Below are 18,930 nucleotides of genomic sequence, written 5' to 3'. Positions count from 1 at the left end.
ATGGGGCTTGATGGGGGATCCAGGAGCCTTCAGGCTGGATGAGCTGATGAGGGTCTCAACAGTGAGGATGAAGGAAAGGAAGCTCTCTGCAGGGGAAACCAGCAGGATTTTTCTTGACTGATTGGGTGGAAAAATGAGAAGAGTCAGGGACTATGCCAGGCTTTGTAAATTAGACTAGTAAATGAATAATGACCAAGAGCCAGGTTAGGGCATGTAGGAGGAGAATGCAGCAGAGGGGGAAGAATGGTGGCAAGGACTGTGGACTATTGAACGGGCTGTTTCAGGCGAGCCACTCAGATAAAATGAGGTCTGCCCTGGCTCAGGTCCAAAGTCATGGCTGGAATTGCTCATGCAAATGGCAATGAAACCTGCATCCAAACTGAGTTAGATAGTTGAGGTTAACTTGGCCATAGATATAAACAGGTGTCCTGTTAAGCATATATATATCAGAGTACTTAGGGTAGACTTTTTTCCTGCTCTCTGGGGATATAACTGACATATTAAGTTTAAGGCGTACAACATAATGATGTGATATATGTATATATTGTGAAACAATCACCACAACAAGTTGAATTGACATATCCATCACGTGGCATAGTCACAGTGTTTTCTCTTATGGACAGATTTTTTAAATGTGTGTATTTAAAGTTTATATATGAAATTTACATATGTGGAGAAGAAAAACTATCTGAAGATAAAAGCTGAGGCTTAGAAGCTTGAGCCTTGTGGAAAGACTGAGAATTCGGGAAAATTGCCCTGTCATTCAAGGAATCTGAGGCAGAATTTCAGCCTGGATGTGCAGCCTCAGCCACCCACCCCTCTCCTATCCACTCTCCACACCCTCCAAAAAAAAAAAAAAAAACCCAGCGAAATCTGTCTGATAAAGAACTATTCCAAATTATTTATTTTTTTAATTAAAAAATTTATTTATTTATTTATTTTCTTTGATTTTTTTTTGGCTGCATCAGGTCTTAGTTGCAGCATGTAGGGTCTTCGCTGAGGCGTACAGACCTTTCGTTGCAGCGCGGGCTTCTGTCTAGTTGTGGCATGCAGGTTTTCTCTCTCTAGTTGTGGCACCCCGGGTCCAGAATGCGTGGGCTCTGTAGTTTGCAGCATGCAGGCTCAGTAGTTGCGGCGAGCGGGCTTAGTTGCCCTGTGGCAGGTGGGATCTTCGTTCCCCAACCAGGGATTGAACCCGCATCCCCTGCACTGGAAGGCAGATTCTTTACCACTGGATCACCAGGGAAGTCCCTCCAAATTTTTTAAATCTACGGTTTGTTGTTCTTCCCAAGACACAAAAGGAATTCAGAAATGACATACTTACAAAAAGATGTTAATTCCACCCAGTTGCGATGTGCACGTTGCTTGTTTTGCAAGCCGTTGCTTCACTAAGGCTCCTCCACCCCTGCTCTTGGGGCTGTTAACCCATACAACACTTTGAGCGCTCAGGGCTGGGTGTTTTCTTGCTCGGTTTCTCTCTTTTTAATCCTGATTTTGACCTTCAGGAAATACTGAACATACAAATAGACACAGCCCTATTTTCTCATGCACGTGTATGTGTATAGGCACTATATATATCCGCGAGACTCTTCTTCTGTCCATAAGGTTTTCTTGGGGAAGATCAATATGTAAGATGATTTGAATGTACACATTTATGTTAATAGCCCTTAACTAAATGTTTTATTATTTTCACCAAGGATAGAACTCTTAAACTGTGATCCATTCAGTAACATATTTACTTATGACAGGATTTACAGAATAACTTTGATGTTGACTCCTTTAAATAATTCAATATCAACACACTCTGGGGAAAAGGAATGAAAGGGCAGGGGGAAAGATTTTTACCAGATGAACGCAGGGAGAATCAGCAGAGGTCACAAGAAGATGCTGCTGTTTCAAGTTATTTCCGTGTTAGGTGTATGATTCACTCTGGCAAGTCCTCAACCCGTTCTGTTTTTTTTTTTTATTTGATTTGATTTTTATTTTATACTGGAGTATAGTTGGTTTACAATATTGTGTTAGTTTCAGGTGTACAGCAAAGTGATTCAGTTATACATGTACATATCTCCATTTCTTTTCCCATTTAGGTTACTACAGAGTACTGAGTAGAGTTTCCTGTGCTATACAGTAGGTCCTTGTTGATTATCTGTTTTATATATAGTGGTGTTTATATGCCTCACCCCATTCTGTATCAGTAGTGTATACAGGCTGAGAAGCTAAGGTCTTTGGGCTCAGTGGATATTTCTGACCCATCAATGCCACATTTCCTTTCAAGACTTCATTCTTCATCATTTAGCGCTTTTCCAAATGTAATGGTTTAAGAGAAAACACCAAGGATAAGATTCTTATTACTGGCATCATCTTTGCTTCCTTTGAGTTTATTTTAACACTGACTGGCAGTTTTGAGGTCAGCAAATAAATCTATATTTTTCCACTCTGAAAGGATTACTTTTCTCTCATGAAAAACTTTGAAATATGTTAACACTAGTACTTACTCTTAACTTTCCCTGTTAGTAATAATCTGAAGGATTCCTTTATTTTGTCACATTATTGTACTACATAATATTCTAAAGAAAATAAATTCACATGGGAAGTTCTTGAATTTTATAGTTTTTTCCTGCTAATTTCCTCTTATTAAAGTAATGAGTGAATCATCCATTTTAAGATTTTGAAACCAGATTAATTGTTTGAAGGGACACTTTTTTTTTTTTTTTTTTTTTTTTTTTGCGGTACGCGGGCCTCTCACTGTTGTGGCCTCTCCCGTTGCGGAGCACAGGCTCCGGATGCGCAGGCTCAGCGGCCATGGCTCACGGGCCCAGCCGCTCCGCGGCATGTGGGATCTTCCCGGACCGGGGCACGAACCCGTGTCCCCTGCATCGGCAGGCGGACTCTCAACCACTGCGCCACCAGGGAAGCCCAAAGGGACGCTTTTTGAAACCATGAGTACTTTGTTGACTTAAATATTTTCTTTCCTCTATTTTGTAGGTAATTTGAAGAAGGGAGAGTATGATTCAGATACTTTATAAGCAACTGGGAGGGAATTAAAACCATATATGAGTGGATCCTAGCATTGACTTCCCTCCCCAACCAGAGGCAGGGCCCATCTGCATCTCTTTTTCCTTCTCTGACTATGATAAACACTAAACCCAACAATCCACATAGAATGGGATGAACTTCTTCCATCCTTTCTTCACTGTTGCTGTTTGAATCCTTCCTACCTCTTAGACCTACACACATAGACCGACACCTGCAGTGTCTGCCTTACCTGTCACTTCTGTACCTGAAGGGCTCATCTGCCTACCTTGTGTGGTTTGACCCTGAGCACTCACTGAATAGCTTCATCAGACTCAAACACGTGCCTCCCTGTCCCATGTGTATGTTCACCTGATTCTTTCAGGTGTGTCTGCTACTTAGAAGTGGGCTTGTCCCATCGTATCATAGAGTTCTTTTGTTTGAATGAAGTCCCCTTCCTGGCCCTTCCTGGTCAACCCAGTTTTGTAGCTTCCCCATGTTCCTGCAAGATACCTCCTCCACTAGAAGCCAGATAGGAGGTTCTGGAAAATTAACAATCATAGCAATTCAAATATTCTCCCTCCAATATAAAACATGCACAACTGAAAACTTGAAATGACTATTGAATGTACTCAGGAACTATATAGCTCAGAGAGGCTTTTATGTTTCACTGGAGAGAGAGCCTAGAAGGAGAGCAAAGAAAGAGTTACTGTGAGGAGCAGGAAATTCCGATGGAAAATACTCTCAATCCTCACCTCATCTTCAGCGAAGGTGGTGAAGTTGTACATGGAAAAAAGAGTTGTTCCTTCCTAAAATTGGGAGAAGGGAAAACATATGATGGGAAATTTAAGCCAGAAGATTTCCTAAGTGATGTAAAGTGAAGATAACTTTTTTTTTTTTTTTTTTTTTTGCCGTACGCGGGCCTCTCACTGCTGTGGCCTCTCCCCTTGCGGAGCACAGGCTCCAGGCGCGCAGGCTCAGCGGCCATGCTCACGGGCCCAGCCGCTTCGCGGCATGTGGGATCCTCCCGGACCGGGGCACGAACCCGTGTCCCCTGCATTGGCAGGCGGACTCTCAACCACTGCGCCACCAGGGAAGCCCGAAGATAACTATTGAAGATAATATGGGAAGATTGAACACTAGCTTTGCAGGGTGGATATTTGGAGGATATGCACTAATTCACTCCAGATGGTTTTTACAGCCCTCATTCCTTCTGATTTCTCAGTGTCAGTGCCATTCTGGGTGTTTACTGTTAATATCAACCCAGCTTGTAGATCAGTTATTGGAACATGGTTAAGTGCTAGATAAATGTGTTCATCGTCATCATTATCATCACCACATCTCTGTACTTTCAAGAATTGGGTTTTTAAAAAATTATTCAGGTCAGTTTTAAGTAAGCAGAGTCAGTATGAGAAAGGTCTTTTATATAAACATTTTATAAAGAGAGAACCCCTGATTAGCTAAAGCTATTAAATATGAAAAAGTATTATTGCTCAAGTATTAGTTTGAAGTTATGGTAAAGGGAGAACTGTAAGTTTTCAAGATGATTTATTCAAGGAAAGATAGATCTGACTTTGCCTATTTTAGCCAAATAATTTTTTTATTGAAGTATGGTTGCTGTACAATATTACGTAAGTTATAGGTGTACAATATAGTGATTGACAATTTTTAAAGGTTATACTCCATTTATAGCTATTATAAAATATTAGCTATATTCCCTGTGTTGTACAGTTTATCCTTGTAGCTTATTTTATACCTAATGGTTTGTATTTCTTAATCCCCTACCCCTATATTGCCCCTCCCCCCTTCCCTCTCCCCACTGGTAACCACTAGTTTGTTCTCTATATCTGTGAGTCTGCTTTTTTGTTTTATTCACTAGTTTCTTGTATTTTTCAGATTACACATATAAGTGATATCATACACTACTTGTCTTTCTCCATCAGACTTATTTAAGTTAACATAATGCCCTCCAAGTCCATCCATGTTGTTGCAAAGGTCAAAATTGCATTCTTTTTTATGACTGAATAGTATTCCATTGTGTATATGTACCACATCTTCTTTATCCATTTATCTGTTGATGGACACATAGGTTGCTTCCAAATCTTGGCAATTCAAATAATTTATTTTATTTATTTGTTATTTATTTTGGCTGTGTTGGGTCTTCGTTGCTGCACGTGGGCTTTCTCTAGTTGCAGTGAGCAGAGGCTGCTCTTCATTGTGGTGTGCAGGCTTCTCATTGTGGCGGCTTCTCTCGTTGTGGAGCACGGGCTCTAGGCTCATGGGCTTCAGTAGTTGTGGCGCACACGTTTAGTTGCTCTGCAGCATGTGGGATCTTCTCGGACCAGGGATCAAACCCATGTCCCCTGCATTGGCAGGTGGATTCTTAACCACTGTGTCATGAAGGAAGTCCCAAATAATTTATTTTAAATGCAAACACACACGTGTGTGTGCAGAGATGATAGTATTATGGTTATAGAAAAAACAACAACAACAATCTTTTAGTGCTACATATGTATCAACATAAAAAAATTAGTCATGAGTTGATTATTGTTAAAGCTGGACACTGGATACATAAAAATCATTATATTATTCTCTTTACTTTTGTATATATTTAAAAGTTTCCATATAAAATGATTAAAACACAAACACACACATACATACATATAAATATTGTTTGGCTTAAATAATACATGCTGCACTCACCAGACTTCTTAGCTTGAGCTGTAATTGGTACTAATCTTCTAGTGTTTTAGAGCATTTGGGACCCTAAGAAATTATCTGCGGCAAACTCCTCATCTTACAGATGAAGCAGTTGAGTCCCTTTGCTAAACAACACATTACTAATTAAGCCTCATAATCATGTCTCCTAATGTCCTAATCCAGCCTTGCTAACGATGTCAGGAGGAGAGTGACTAGTTACACCTCCCAGGGCGTCCCCACCCCACTTTATGGAAACGCTTTTCCTCTCTTGGACAGTTCTTTCACTCGGTTTAAGTAGAGAAAGATTATAATGTAAAACTTGTTTTATTTCCATCTCTCATCACTTGATTGTGTGGCCATTTTAGTTCTAAGTGTTTGTCACCCTAATATTTCCAAATGTGCCAAAAGCTGCTGTTTCAGAGATAACTTTGTAAAGCAAGAAATCATTTGGTAAATAATCTTACCACTGACATAACATTTTTGTGTAGGTTTTTAAATGGAAGTGAAGTTCTACATGACTCTGATGCCATCACCTGTGGCCTGAGGCTTTCTCCTTTTCCAATCAGGGTGTCCTACGGTGATGTGAATTCCTGAATGTTGTCCACTTTGTCCACTTGGCCCCAAAGGGACTAGTTCCATCTGGAAAAAGAGTCCAATTGGTGGTCTGAGACAGTTACTAGGGTTCCGTTCAATCTTGGACCAAGCAAATTGCAGAGAGGTCAGGCATGGAATTTCAGGGTGAAATGCACCTCCCTCTCTACAACCTTCTCTTCTTGACTTACTTGCCTGTCTATGGGGCTTTGGGGGAAAAGAGAGAAATGGGACAGTTATCCGGGGATCAGACTTTTATTAGATTGTTTATAACTGGATTTCTTCCTTTTTCAGATGGGTGAGTCAAACGAAGATATAGACCAAATGTTCAGCAATTTGCTGGGAGAGATGGATCTCCTGACCCAGGTAAATTCCCTTCCTTAACTTTCAAATGAGAAAAAAATGGGGTTAAATGGATGTAGGCGAAGGGTATATCGTTGTCCATTGTACCATTTTTTCACCTTCTTGTTTGAGATTTTTCAAAGTAAAAAACATTAAAAGAAAAAAATGGGGTTACAGAATTTGATTTTAATATGACAAGAGAGCTATCTTTTTAAAAAGACTGGAAATTGACAATATTATATATTCCTGATGTAACAGTGGTGGGGGAGAAAATAAACCTTTTTTCCTGTTTATACCCTTCTGAGTTCAGTTAATTGAATACCTGGGTCACACATACATTCTGTTATGGCAATTTTCATGCTCATCGTGTTCAAATATTTAGCCAGTGGAGGAATTTTCCCCAAGCAAACCTTCCACCACCACTACCACTAAACAGTTTCCCCTGCAGTTACCTTTATATAAAGACTAGTCAGCTCATCGCTTTCTGCATAAAGCAGTAAAATAAGAATCATCCAGTACTCCTCAATATGATAGGGATCTTAAAGTTTTCTACAAAGTAAATGAAGAATAATCTATGTTTTTTTAAGTATTTATTTTAGGAAAAATAAATCAGTGTTAGTTAGTATCTACTTTATATTCCGTATAAAATTCAAGAAGGTTTAGATTCTATGAAAGAAGAGACAAAATGTGAGACAACAGGCTTAGAGAAAAGGGTGCTGACTAATAACCAGGGAGTGTTAGGATGGAAGCCACATTTCTGTAAATCAGAGGACCTTTTTCCTCCCATGAAGAGGGAGGGCTTAATGAACATCTGTGGTCTCTTTGTCCATTCACTCACTTCTGCTCCATAGAGGAATGATTATTCTGATTGGTCAGAGTCTGGGATTTTCATAGTTGAGTGTTGTTACTCTAATTCAAGAAGAAGAGGGCCCCTTAGAGTGTCTTGGATCTGCCTTCACTGAAGGCCTTTCTGGGTTTTGATCCTTCTTCATTGCGCTCAGGTGAGTGGGGTCACAGGGTTTGCTTGGCTAAAACTGTGATTGAAAGAGTTCCTTCCTAAAACCGGTTTCCTCTCTCTCCTTTCCCTCTCTCTGTATTTTACTCAAAGCCTGTTATGTTACACATTCATGCATTCATGTTTTGTTAGAGAACTACTTCTGATTTCTGTAAGTAGCCTAGTAAATTATATTCCTGAGAAAAAAATGAGTTGGCAACCCTAATTGTGATGTTATACTTCCCAGTTATAGCATTTAAAAACCAACTAGTTAATGAATTTTTTTGTACCTTCTTGCACTAAATTTTTTTTTTCTGGTATTTGCCCCGTAGTTTCTACATCAACCTCCCCCTTTCTTGGCAATTTTTGCAAGCTCATTCTGGTTTTTAGAATGAATTCTGCAGTTGCCGTCACTTTTCCCTACATTTTATCATTGATTCTAACTTGATTGGGTTCATTGTTTTTTAACTTCTTCTTGATTAATGGCCTTTTTTTCCAACGTATAACTGATGATATCTCATTAATTTATTCTCAAACCTATAATGATTGGCTTCCTTCAGAAATTTAAGACATTGAACAGGGATATTACTTACCAAATAAAATTAACATCAAAGAATGTACTCATTGTCATGAAAACATTCATGTTTAAGAACAGGTGAAATCACTTCTCAACTGTGGATGTAAAAATATTTTTAAATATTAGCTTTTAAATCATACAAGCAGTCACTTTATCCATTAGAAAGTAATATTATTTACAAAATTAGTAACTTACTGTGTCTTAATTTCTTTTTAACAAGTTTTATTAAATAAGAGTAACAGCATTAGCATTTTACTGTGTAATAACAGATTGCATCCTGAAACAGCTCTTCAAGTGACTAAACAATTCCTTTCTTTGATGTCATAACTTAAATCCTTATGAATCGTATGTAGTGTATGTGTCACAGTGCTTCATTCCCGGAAATTTTTTGTTGTGTCTAAAAATGAACAATCTCATTCTCATCATTTGACCTGTTTTGTTTCAAGATGTACCTTCTAGAATAATTTTTAACTTGTCATTTTCTGTAGGAAAAAAAAATCACCTAAAGCATGTTCAAGTAAGAATACAGTTTTTAGAGAACATATTTAAAGAGAACGTGTACAAGCAACAAATGATTCTTTACTTAATGATTAAATTGCACTGCAAAAATATTAGTATCATGAATAACTTTGGGGGTTGGGATCCGTTTTCACAGAGTTTAGGAGTCGACACTCTCCCTCCTCCAGAACCTAAACCACCCAGAGCTGAATTTAACTACAGTGTGGGGTTTAAGGATTTAAACGGTGAGTATCATTTCTTTTCTTAAGTAATTTAAAATGATAACAATGACTAAAACTGTACACAACTGTAATCTGAAAACAAAATTTAAGGAACTTGGACACCATGACAAGTATAATTTTTAAAGTCCTGGATTTCATTCAGATTGAGTGCTGCTGTTTGGATTGAATTGAGAGGCCAAGAAGATATTTTTGCCTGTAATGAAAAGGAACACTGTCCTGTATTTGCTGAAAGTCTCAAAGCTTTGAAATATATATATTTTTAAAAACAGAGAGTTTCTTCTTACTCCTAAGCCATTACAGTAATAAGGTACAGTAGTATAAGAAAATATTAATAAGGAAATGTCCCTTCGAGGATATTAATGAACTGCCCATTTCATAATGATTGAGAATATATGAATAGATGCTTCAAAATATATTTTAATTAATATATTTAATATATAATATAGTATATTTGCTCTATTTGACATTTTAGTCTCCTCAAGTTTGTCATATTTTATTAACCAAAATCTCTCTTCCTACTTAGTGCATTGACAATCTTTAGCCCATGTGCTATTCAAATTACAATGAATCTTGAAGTAATTGCTTCCAAATTAATGAGAATTCACTGCAGCTCTTGGAAAAGATTTTCCAAAGACTTGCAGCGCCAACCAAAAGAATAAAGAACAAAATAATAGAGAAGCCCAGTTACAGAAATCCAGAGTTCCAAGTTTTATTTCCATTACTCACTGGGTTCCTTTGTTTCTGTCATTTTCAGTAATTTTTCGATTAAACCCTGAAGGTTCGAATACCTGTATCTTGAAAAATTATAGTACATCTCTTCTGATGTCCTCTTTTTCCCACCCTCTTTTCTATTTTCCATAGAAACTTATTATTTCTGTCAGTCGTTTCCATTGCAACATGGAATCATGGTAACATTCATGACGTTTCAGAAAACCAACACACTTTTGTCAAATTATGACATTAATAGAGAACATGTACTTGCACATATGAACAGTGCTGATTTGCCTGACACGCTCATAACACCTGAATAATCAGTTCAATTAAAATTAAAATTTAATCAGTAATTTAGTTGTAGTAAGCTCAACTAATGCTTTCGAAGCACTTATTACCTAGTATCAAAAAATTACTGAAAATGTCAGAAACCAAGAAACCCAGCCATACATAAACATAGTCATGTTAAAAGACAGTAACAAGAAACTCGTGTCATTAAGGAGACAAGACCATAAAAAGTACTGATATGTACTGAAAATTAAATTTGTTGGGAATTACAATAGGAATAGATTTTTTTTTTACTGTCTTCCCTTAAAACATTGCTTAAAATGAGTCAAAAAATATTTCACCCAGAGTTATTTGGAGAGTTAACGATAAACTTCTGAACAGAATCCCCAATTATTATTATTATTTTATTTTATTTTATTTTTTTTTTTTTTGCGGTACGCGGGCCTCTCACTGCTGTGGCCTCTCCCACTGTGGAGCACAGGCTCCGGACGCACAGGCCCAGCGGCCATGGCTCACGGGTCCAGCCACTTCACGGCACGTGGGATCCTCCCGGACCGGGGCACGAACCCGTGTCCCCTGCATCGGCAGGCGGACTCCCAACCACTGCGCCACCAGGGAAGCCCCAGAATCCCCAATTCTTTATCACTCAATCCCATACCAATATGTTGAGGATTATAATTTGCTTTGGAAATTGTTACCAAGTGTGTTACTGTGGGAATTTTGTCCCTAAAATTTTTGTAAAGTATTAAAATCATTTGCTGTGTGTCTACAGTTACAATGTAATTGATGACACTAGAAAATTAGGAATATGCTTCATTAGTTCTACACATATTTTCTCTGAGATTTTTAAATTTTCACTTAATTTTATGAAAAGCTATATGCAAAACAGCGGTGGCTTAGAAGGAAAATGCTTTTTACCCAGTTAAGAGATCCAAACTTCAGTCCAAGTGCTGTACATAGAACTATTAGCATGAATGTAATATGCTACATGGCGTTTATGCTGATGATGTTTGGCAATAAATGATTTCACCATGCTTTCTGCTCATTTGTTTCTGAGAGGGCTTCACTTCCCCTGCCCGCATTTCCTCCATCCAGTTCACGCTGCACACAGCAGCTAGAATTCTCCCCCTCGTGATCACTTGCACCTTGCCCGTACTTTGTTCATCACACTCACCATCCGGTGACTGCCTGATGGACAAAGTGCTGTAGCAACACGACTCACTCACGGCCACGGCTCCCTGTATGCCACGGGGTCTAATCAGCTTTCAGGATCCCAGGTCTTATCTCCACAGCAATCTCTCACGTGGAAGAAATTTCGGTGAAAATCGTCCTCCCTCCCCCCAACTCTGAAAATTCGGGTATGCCCTTTCCTTTAAGAGTTAACTCCCAGCTCACTGTCTTAGGAAGTCTTTACCACTTAATCCCAATAAAAAAATTTTTTTTTTCATTCCTTAATACCCCCTTGGTGCTTTATTTCCTGCTATTGAATGTTTATCATTAACTGCTCTTTTTGTGATGTGAGAGTCCCTACAGTTGGACGGTGTGCCCACAGAAACTCTGCCCTCACCCCAAGTCTCAAGGCGTATTAAATAAATCCCAGTCGGTGGACACCTACTTTCTTCCAAGTATATTTATCAGTGGTGCTCTGTCTGCCCTCCAAAGACCTGGGGAGAATTTTCCAGCCTCTCCCCTCCCCTACTTTCTAAAACTCTAAGATCTTGCACCAGAATGTACAAGAATTCTCTACTTAGGCATCTAATCAGGTGCTTGGAGTTGACTTTATAGCTGACCTTTGAGGTCCCAATGTAGGGAAGACATTCCCCCGTTTTTTTTTCTTTTCTCTGCTTTCTTTTTCTTTTCTTTCTTTCTTTTTTTTTTTTTTTGGAGGGAAGGGATTCTTTTTAGCTTTATTGAGGTTTTTAAGTTCATTAATTAATATTTTTGGCTGCGTTGGGTCTTCATTGCTGTGCACGGGCTTTCTTTAGTTGTGGCGAGCAGGGGCTACTCTTCGTTGCGGTGCACAGGCTTCTCATCGCAGTGGCTTCTCTTGTTGCGGAGCACGGGCTCTAGGTGCGTGGGCTTCAGTAGTTGTGGCGCATGGGCTTAGTTGCTCTGTGGCACGTGGGATCTTCCTGGACCAGGGATCAAACCCGTGTCCCCTACATTGGCAGGCGGATACTTTTTTTTTTTTTTTTTTTTTTTTGCGGTATGCGGGCCTCTCACTGTTGTGGCCTCTCCCGTTGCGGAGCACAGGCTCCGGACGCGCAGGCTCAGCGGCCATGGCTCACGGGCCCAGCCGCTCCGCGGCATGTGGGATCTTCCCGGACTGGGGCACGAACCCGTGTCCCCTGCATCGGCAGGCGGACTCTCAACCACTGCGCCACCAGGGAAGCCCGGCAGGTGGATTCTTAACCACTGCACCACCGGGGAAGTCCCAATTGAGGTTTAATTGACAAAATTGTAAGATATCTAAAGTGTACAGTGTGATGATTTGGTGTGCAGACACATTGTGAAAGGTTTCCCCCCATCAGGTTAATTAACACATCCATCACCTCACCTGTTTACTTCTTCTTTTTTTTTTTTTTAGTGAGAACATTTAAGTTCTACTCTTTCAGCAAATTTCAATTATACCATACAGTGTTATTAACTGTAGTCATCATGTTATACTTAGATCCTCAGACCTTACTCGCCTTATAACTGAAAGTTCCTATTTTACCAACCTCTTCCTATTTCCCCCACCCCAGCCCCTTGCAACCAGTACTCAAGTGTACTCTTTAAAATGACCTTCATTACGTTTTTCTAGGTGCAAATTGTTGTCTTGACCATTAACGTGATTTTCCCTATCAGAGTCCTTAAATGCACTGGAAGACCAAGATTTAGATGCTCTCATGGCGGATCTGGTAGCAGATATAAGAGAAGCTGAGCAGAGGACAATCCAGGCCCAGAAGGAGTCCTCTCAGAGCCGACCTCATTCAGCATCTCTGGATATACCAAGTTTCAGTGGTGCAGCCTCTCTTGGTTACACAGCAAATGTAGCTGCACCGGGTATTAGCCAATATGAGGATGACTTACCTCCTCCACCAGCTGATCCCATGTTAGACCTTCCTTTGCCACCACCCGCTCCTGAACCGCTCTCTCAGGTAAGTCCGTGGGGTCAGGACTGTTGACCTCTGCCACCCAAGATCTCTGACCTTCTTCAGAGTGGCGGTTACATTCAAGTTTGTACGCCCAGAGCTCTGAGACTCTAAGAAACAAGGATCCCAGATGTGTTCATTGCAAAGCCAGAGTCTCCATAAAGGGACACATTGGTGTGTATAAAGAACATATTAGGGCCATATTCAGGAATTGTTATAGTTTGGCTAAAATCTATATTTGTATGCAGCTTTCCCTGATAATACTCAACCTTTTGGGGTCATGTTTTATTAACTTGGTATGAACTGTGGAAGTGATTTATACATTTCTGTGTCCCTGGTCCTAGTCCAGTACATAAAGAATAGAAGGCATTCCTTACATATTTCAGAATTGAACTAAATGGAATTTTGCTGAATTTGGCAGCCGTATTCAGTAGGGCAAAGATATCTATGTATCACGTGTAAGGTCATAGTTGGGAGGGGCATTATGGGGCGGGTAGGTGATGAGTGCTTGATATTAATAGATTTCTGGGAAGTTCATATTGTCATTACATTGGGCGTTAACTCATATCTCTCATCCATGCAAGAAGAGTGCTTTAAGGATTTTTCTTAGAGTAAGCCACTTTTAAAATATTTTACAGTAAGAACCTAGCTCTATTTCCTGTGGCTTCTGCATTCGTTGTACTGGGTGATGATCAGTATTCCTAAATACGACCCTAGTAACCCTGAAAGTCCCTACAATGCCTTTTGATTGAACAAATATGAAATATAAATCAAATATTAAATCCTACTCATTGCTCTGTTGTGTGATTATTGTATAAAAATTATTTGAAAATTGGTGATCCATATAGAACAGAGGCTCTTTTCCCCCCAATTTTATTGAGGTATAATTGACATATGGTATTGCACAGATTTAAGGCATACAGCATGATGATCAGATACACATATATTGAGAAATGATTACCATAGCGAGGTTAGTTAACACCTTCATCACCTCATAAAAAGGTAATTACCTTTTTGTTTTGTGTATGGTGAGAACATATAAGACTTACTCTCTAACTTAAACAAGTTTATAATACAGTACTGTGAACTGTAGTCACCACGCTGTACTTCAGATCCCCAGAGCTTATTCATGTCATAACTGGAGGTTTGTACCCTTTGGCCAACATCGCCCTATTTCCTCTGTCCCCAGCCTCTGGCAACCACCATTCAACTCTTTGTTTCTATGAGTTCAGCTTTTTTAGATTCTCACATATAAGTGAGATCATACACTATTTGTCCTTCTCTGTCTGACTTATCTCATTTAGTGTAATGCCCTCAAGTTTCATCCATGTTGTCACAAACAGCATGATTTCCTTTTCTCTTGGATAAATAATATTCCATTGTATATCGACACCACATCTTCTTTATCCATTCATCATCAACAGATACTGAGGTTGCTTCCATGTCTTGGATGCTGTGAATAGTGCTGCCATGGACATGGGAGTGTAGATCTCTTCAAGATAGTGATTTCATTTCCTTTGTGTAGATACCCAGGAGTGAAATTGCTGGATCATATGGTAGTTCTATTTGTAAGTTTTTGAGGAACTGCCATACTGTTTTCCGTAGCAGCTGTACCAATTTTACATTCCCACCAACAGTGCACAAAGGTTTCCATTTCTTCACTTCCTCGCCAACACTTTTTATCTCTTGTCTTCAATAACAGCCATTCTAAAGAGCAGAAGCTCTTAATATAGGGTCCATGAAGAAGTCAATGAGTCTGTGATTCCCAACTGTATGCAAAGTCAAATGCATATGTGAAGCTTTATGGGCTTCATTGCTTTAAACATATTCCTAAAGGGGTTTGTGGCTCAAAAACAATATAAGAACTACTGGTATAAGAAGTTATATGTCTGCTTTGGGCTCGTAAAATATTTCACTCTCTTTTCTGCCTGCTCATGTGTTTGTCAGTAGTTTGTTGTGGGTTTTTTTTTTGGTGAATTATAAGTTTAAGTTTGATTGGAGAAGATAAGGACCCTTTAGGAATCTAATAAAAACTAAGAATCCCAGAAAACGCATACTAATCCAAACGAATGTATATAATTTCAGGAAGTGCTCAAATCCCTTGAGATTCACCTATAGCTTCCTCAGGTTAGACCCAATTTTGAGCCAAACAGAGATTTTTGCAGACTTAATATGTGAAACTCTGAGTCATCATTTCATCTTTTAAGTTACTCTTCCTAAGATATAAAGGGTGACTGTCTTCTGTATCTCCGGGTTGAAGATTTCTGTTACAGTTACTTAAATTTTGAAAATCGATCACGTGAAATTTGGTGCCCTCTATAACACAGCCTTTTGTCAACATAAAGTGACTGAGACACTGACGATGGCAGGGGTACTTACTCCCTGGTGTTATTGATGGACTGTGTTGAGTCTTGTCCTTTTACAGGAAGAAGAAGAAGCCCAAGCCAAGGCTGATAAAATTAAGCTAGCGTTGGAAAAACTGAAGGAGGCCAAGGTCAAGAAGGTAAATTATGAATCACTTTTACATGGGGCAGTCAAATGAATGACTTTGTATTATGCTTAAGGCTAAAAAATTTTTTAAATTTCGAGTGGTGCTTTCCAGTGAGTTGTCGTTTTTTAAATTTAAGGACAAAGATAAATGATTCTTTCTATGACCTCGCTTGGCTCATTTGTCATTGATAAAGAGGGGACCTATGTTAGTGTAAATGTGGAGGTTTCCAAGTCTCTACCCCCAGGTCTCCCTCCCCTAAGGATGCCCTCTGGGTTCTGCTCACTCTTGGGTAATCGCAGGTGGCGCCCCCTTCTGGGGGCGAGTTGGCGAGTCAACTGGGTCAGAGTTCAGGTTCTAGTGGCATCACCTCATTTCCACGATTGCTTTTGTGCATTTTATATACCCCCTGAGGCAGCCCCCAGCCTGCCCTGGATGTCCACGTTCCCTCCTGAAATACCAAATGTTCTTTTGGCTAGCGCTGTGTGTTCAAAGTTGGCATAAGTTTTGAGTGACCTGCCTCGACCCTGTTGTCCCAATAAGCCTGTAATTTATCGTGCTTTTTCTGTAAAGCATAGGTTTTTCTGGAGACACATATATTGTATTATATCAGAGACACATGTATTTAACCTCAGTAGAATCATCTACCTAATAATAAAGTGTTAACAATAGTTAGTTAGGTAAATTAAGAGAAAGATAAACAGTCTCACTTTGACTCCTGAAGCATACACCGTGGCTGAGACTCGTTAAGAACTTTTTACTTACAGTTGGGTGAATTATTCTTTTCATACAGGGCATTAGATTTTCTGTCCCTGCAGCACCTCTCATGGTTCCTTGAATGAAGGATTTCAGTACATGTTGATCGATATTTAATAAAGATTCCTTGACTACCCCAGGATCCAGACTTCCAAGGTTCATCTATGAGAATTTTTCCAGATCATTCTGGTTCCATTCATTTCAAGCATGCATGAACCTTTTTTTTATCATTTTTCTTCCCCATTCTCTATGTGTGATTGCATTCTATGGTCGCTTATTGAACTGATACATCCTCGGCTGCCTTCTCCCACCTTGTCCTCACTCTGTGAACCCCTGGTTAAATCCAGCCTGGGCCTTCAGTGCTGCCTGAGCTTCCGAGTCCAGTCTCTCTCCCACGAACCTAGAAAACTATTTCCACCTTGTCCTCTCTCTGAAAATCTCCAGTACCTCTTTCCTCTCCCACATTTTCTCAGCCCATTGCACTGAGAAGTAGAAGCAATCCAAAGAAAGGTTCTACAAGCTCCCAACACATTTGCCTCCCTACCCGCCTGCACTTGTGGCAGGTGGTCCATGGTCTTTCCTGTTCCTGTGCATGGACTGTCATGTTTCTAAGACCCGTCCCCCTCGTGTGATTCTCTTCCCACCTCTTTTCTTGTCCCTCCTCTGCTCAAGGATGTCCCCCCCAACACACACAGTAAAGCCCACATCCTCACAACGACATCAAGTCCCTGCATGATCTGGTTGCCAGCCCTCTCCCTCACCCTCCGTTCTAGCTTACTGGTCTCACTGCTGCTCCACAGACGTTCCAGGCCCGCCTCTGCCTCAGGACCTTTGTGCCTTGCGTTCCCCCTGCCTGGAAAGCTCTTCCCCAAATTCCAGTGGGTTCTCTCTGTCCCTCGCTAGGTCTGGTCCCCTGCTTAGTGCCATGCACACACACACCCCTGACATCCCTTACCTTCCCCTGCTCTCCTTCCTCCCCACCCAGCATACTGTCCAGTTTACTTGTTTATCCTGTTTAATGCCTGCCTCCCCTCCCCACCCCCAGGGAAGCGCCTCCAGGGAGTTTTGTGTTTTCTTTACCGATGCATCCTCATCTCATAGAACAGGTGCTGGGGGTACAGAGAGGCGAACCAGTCAGGTGAGGTCCCTGCCTGTGTAGAGTTCACTTCTGGCGGGGAGAGAAGTGCTATGAAGCAAATAAAGCCGGAAGGAGTGATACTGCCCAAGGGAATCTTTTTTGTTTTAACTGAGGTAACATTGGTTTATAACATTATGTAAGTTTCATGTGTACATTCTTATATTTCTGCTTCTGTATACCCTACAGTGTGCTCACCACCCAAAATTTAGCTTCCATCCGTCACCATACTGTTGATCCCCTTTACCTCTTGAGCAAGAGGGAAAGTGGGAGGAGCTGAGGGCAGAGAGGCAGGTGGGGTCACAGGGTCTCACAGGTCTGAGGAAGAGTTTGGAACATATTGTAAGTGCAGTGGGAAAGCATTTGGCCACACCACGCGGCATGCGGGATCTTAGCTTCCCGTCCAGGGATTGAGCCTGTGCCCCCTGCAGTGGAAGCGCAGAGTCCTAACCACTGGACCTCCAGGGAAGTCCCCATATGAGGGTTTTTAACAAGGGATAATACATGGTTTTTAAAGATCACAGTGGCCATTGTGTGGAAAGTGGTTTGTAGGGGAAGGGATGAGAGCAGGGTGACCTGTTTCATAGCCGTCTCTCTAGCGCAAGACCTCACTGTAGATAAACATGTACTGAACCAAGTTACAAATGGATAGCAGGGGAAGATGGGCTGTCTTCGGTTGCTGACTTTCTCTTTGGAGATAAAAAGACAAGAGAAAATGAGTAAAAATACAATTCATAATTATTTCAACTATTTTAAACCACTGGATGGTTTATAAAATGGGGGCCACATTGGAGATACTCTCAGAGGATAAATGAAAAGAGAAGTTAGTTCTTAGATAAAAAGGTAGAACATGGGACTTCCCTGGTGGCGCAGTGGTTAAGAATCCACCTGCCAAGGCAGGGGACATGGGTTTGATCCCTGGTCTGGGAAGATCCCACATGCCACAGAGCAACTAAGCCCACGTGCCACAGCTGCTGAGCCCGCATGCTGCAACTACTGAAGCCCGTGGGCCTAGAGCCCGTGCTCTGCAACAAGAGAAGCCACCACAAGGAGAGCCCGTGCTCCGCAACAAGAGAAGCCACCACAAGGAGAGCCCGTGCACCGCAATAAAGAGTAGCCCCCACTTGCTGCAACTAGAGAAAGCCTGAGCACAGCAACGAAGCCCCAACGCAGACAAAATAAATAAATAAATAAATTTTAAATATAAAAAATAAGGTAGAACAACTAGCATATTTGGCCAGTTTTCCTAACTGAAGATGAAGAGAACAGGGAGGAGGAAGCAGTATTTCCACAGAACTTTGCCATAATGAGGTGAATTGTAACTAGCAAAAAGCACCACCTGCCTCTAGTCAACAAAGCAGATGTGAAACAGAAGCAGTTCTGATCAGTGGGAGAGGAAAGAAAATTAAGAAGCTAAGGTGTATATTTTGTCTGACTTAGGACACTCCAGACTTATTTCTAA

General features: G+C 40.6%; 1 protein-coding gene across 1 annotated transcript in view; it reads left to right on the top strand.

The window, feature by feature from the left end:
* Nucleotides 1-18,930, top strand: part of APBB1IP (amyloid beta precursor protein binding family B member 1 interacting protein) — a 105,813-nt gene that overhangs the window by 38,628 nt on the left and 48,255 nt on the right. Inside the window, exons 2-5 of the mRNA XM_060095431.1 lie at nucleotides 6,598-6,669; nucleotides 8,872-8,959; nucleotides 12,803-13,095; nucleotides 15,515-15,592. Coding sequence (XP_059951414.1) covers nucleotides 6,598-6,669; nucleotides 8,872-8,959; nucleotides 12,803-13,095; nucleotides 15,515-15,592 — 531 coding nt within the window. The remainder of the gene's footprint in view (nucleotides 1-6,597; nucleotides 6,670-8,871; nucleotides 8,960-12,802; nucleotides 13,096-15,514; nucleotides 15,593-18,930) is intronic.

Source organism: Mesoplodon densirostris, chromosome 4 (genome assembly GCF_025265405.1).
Source record: "Mesoplodon densirostris isolate mMesDen1 chromosome 4, mMesDen1 primary haplotype, whole genome shotgun sequence".
NCBI classification, from domain to species: domain Eukaryota; kingdom Metazoa; phylum Chordata; class Mammalia; order Artiodactyla; family Ziphiidae; genus Mesoplodon; species Mesoplodon densirostris.
The sequence above is the reverse complement of the archived record's forward strand: the minus strand, read 5'-3'. Positions and strand labels throughout refer to the sequence as shown.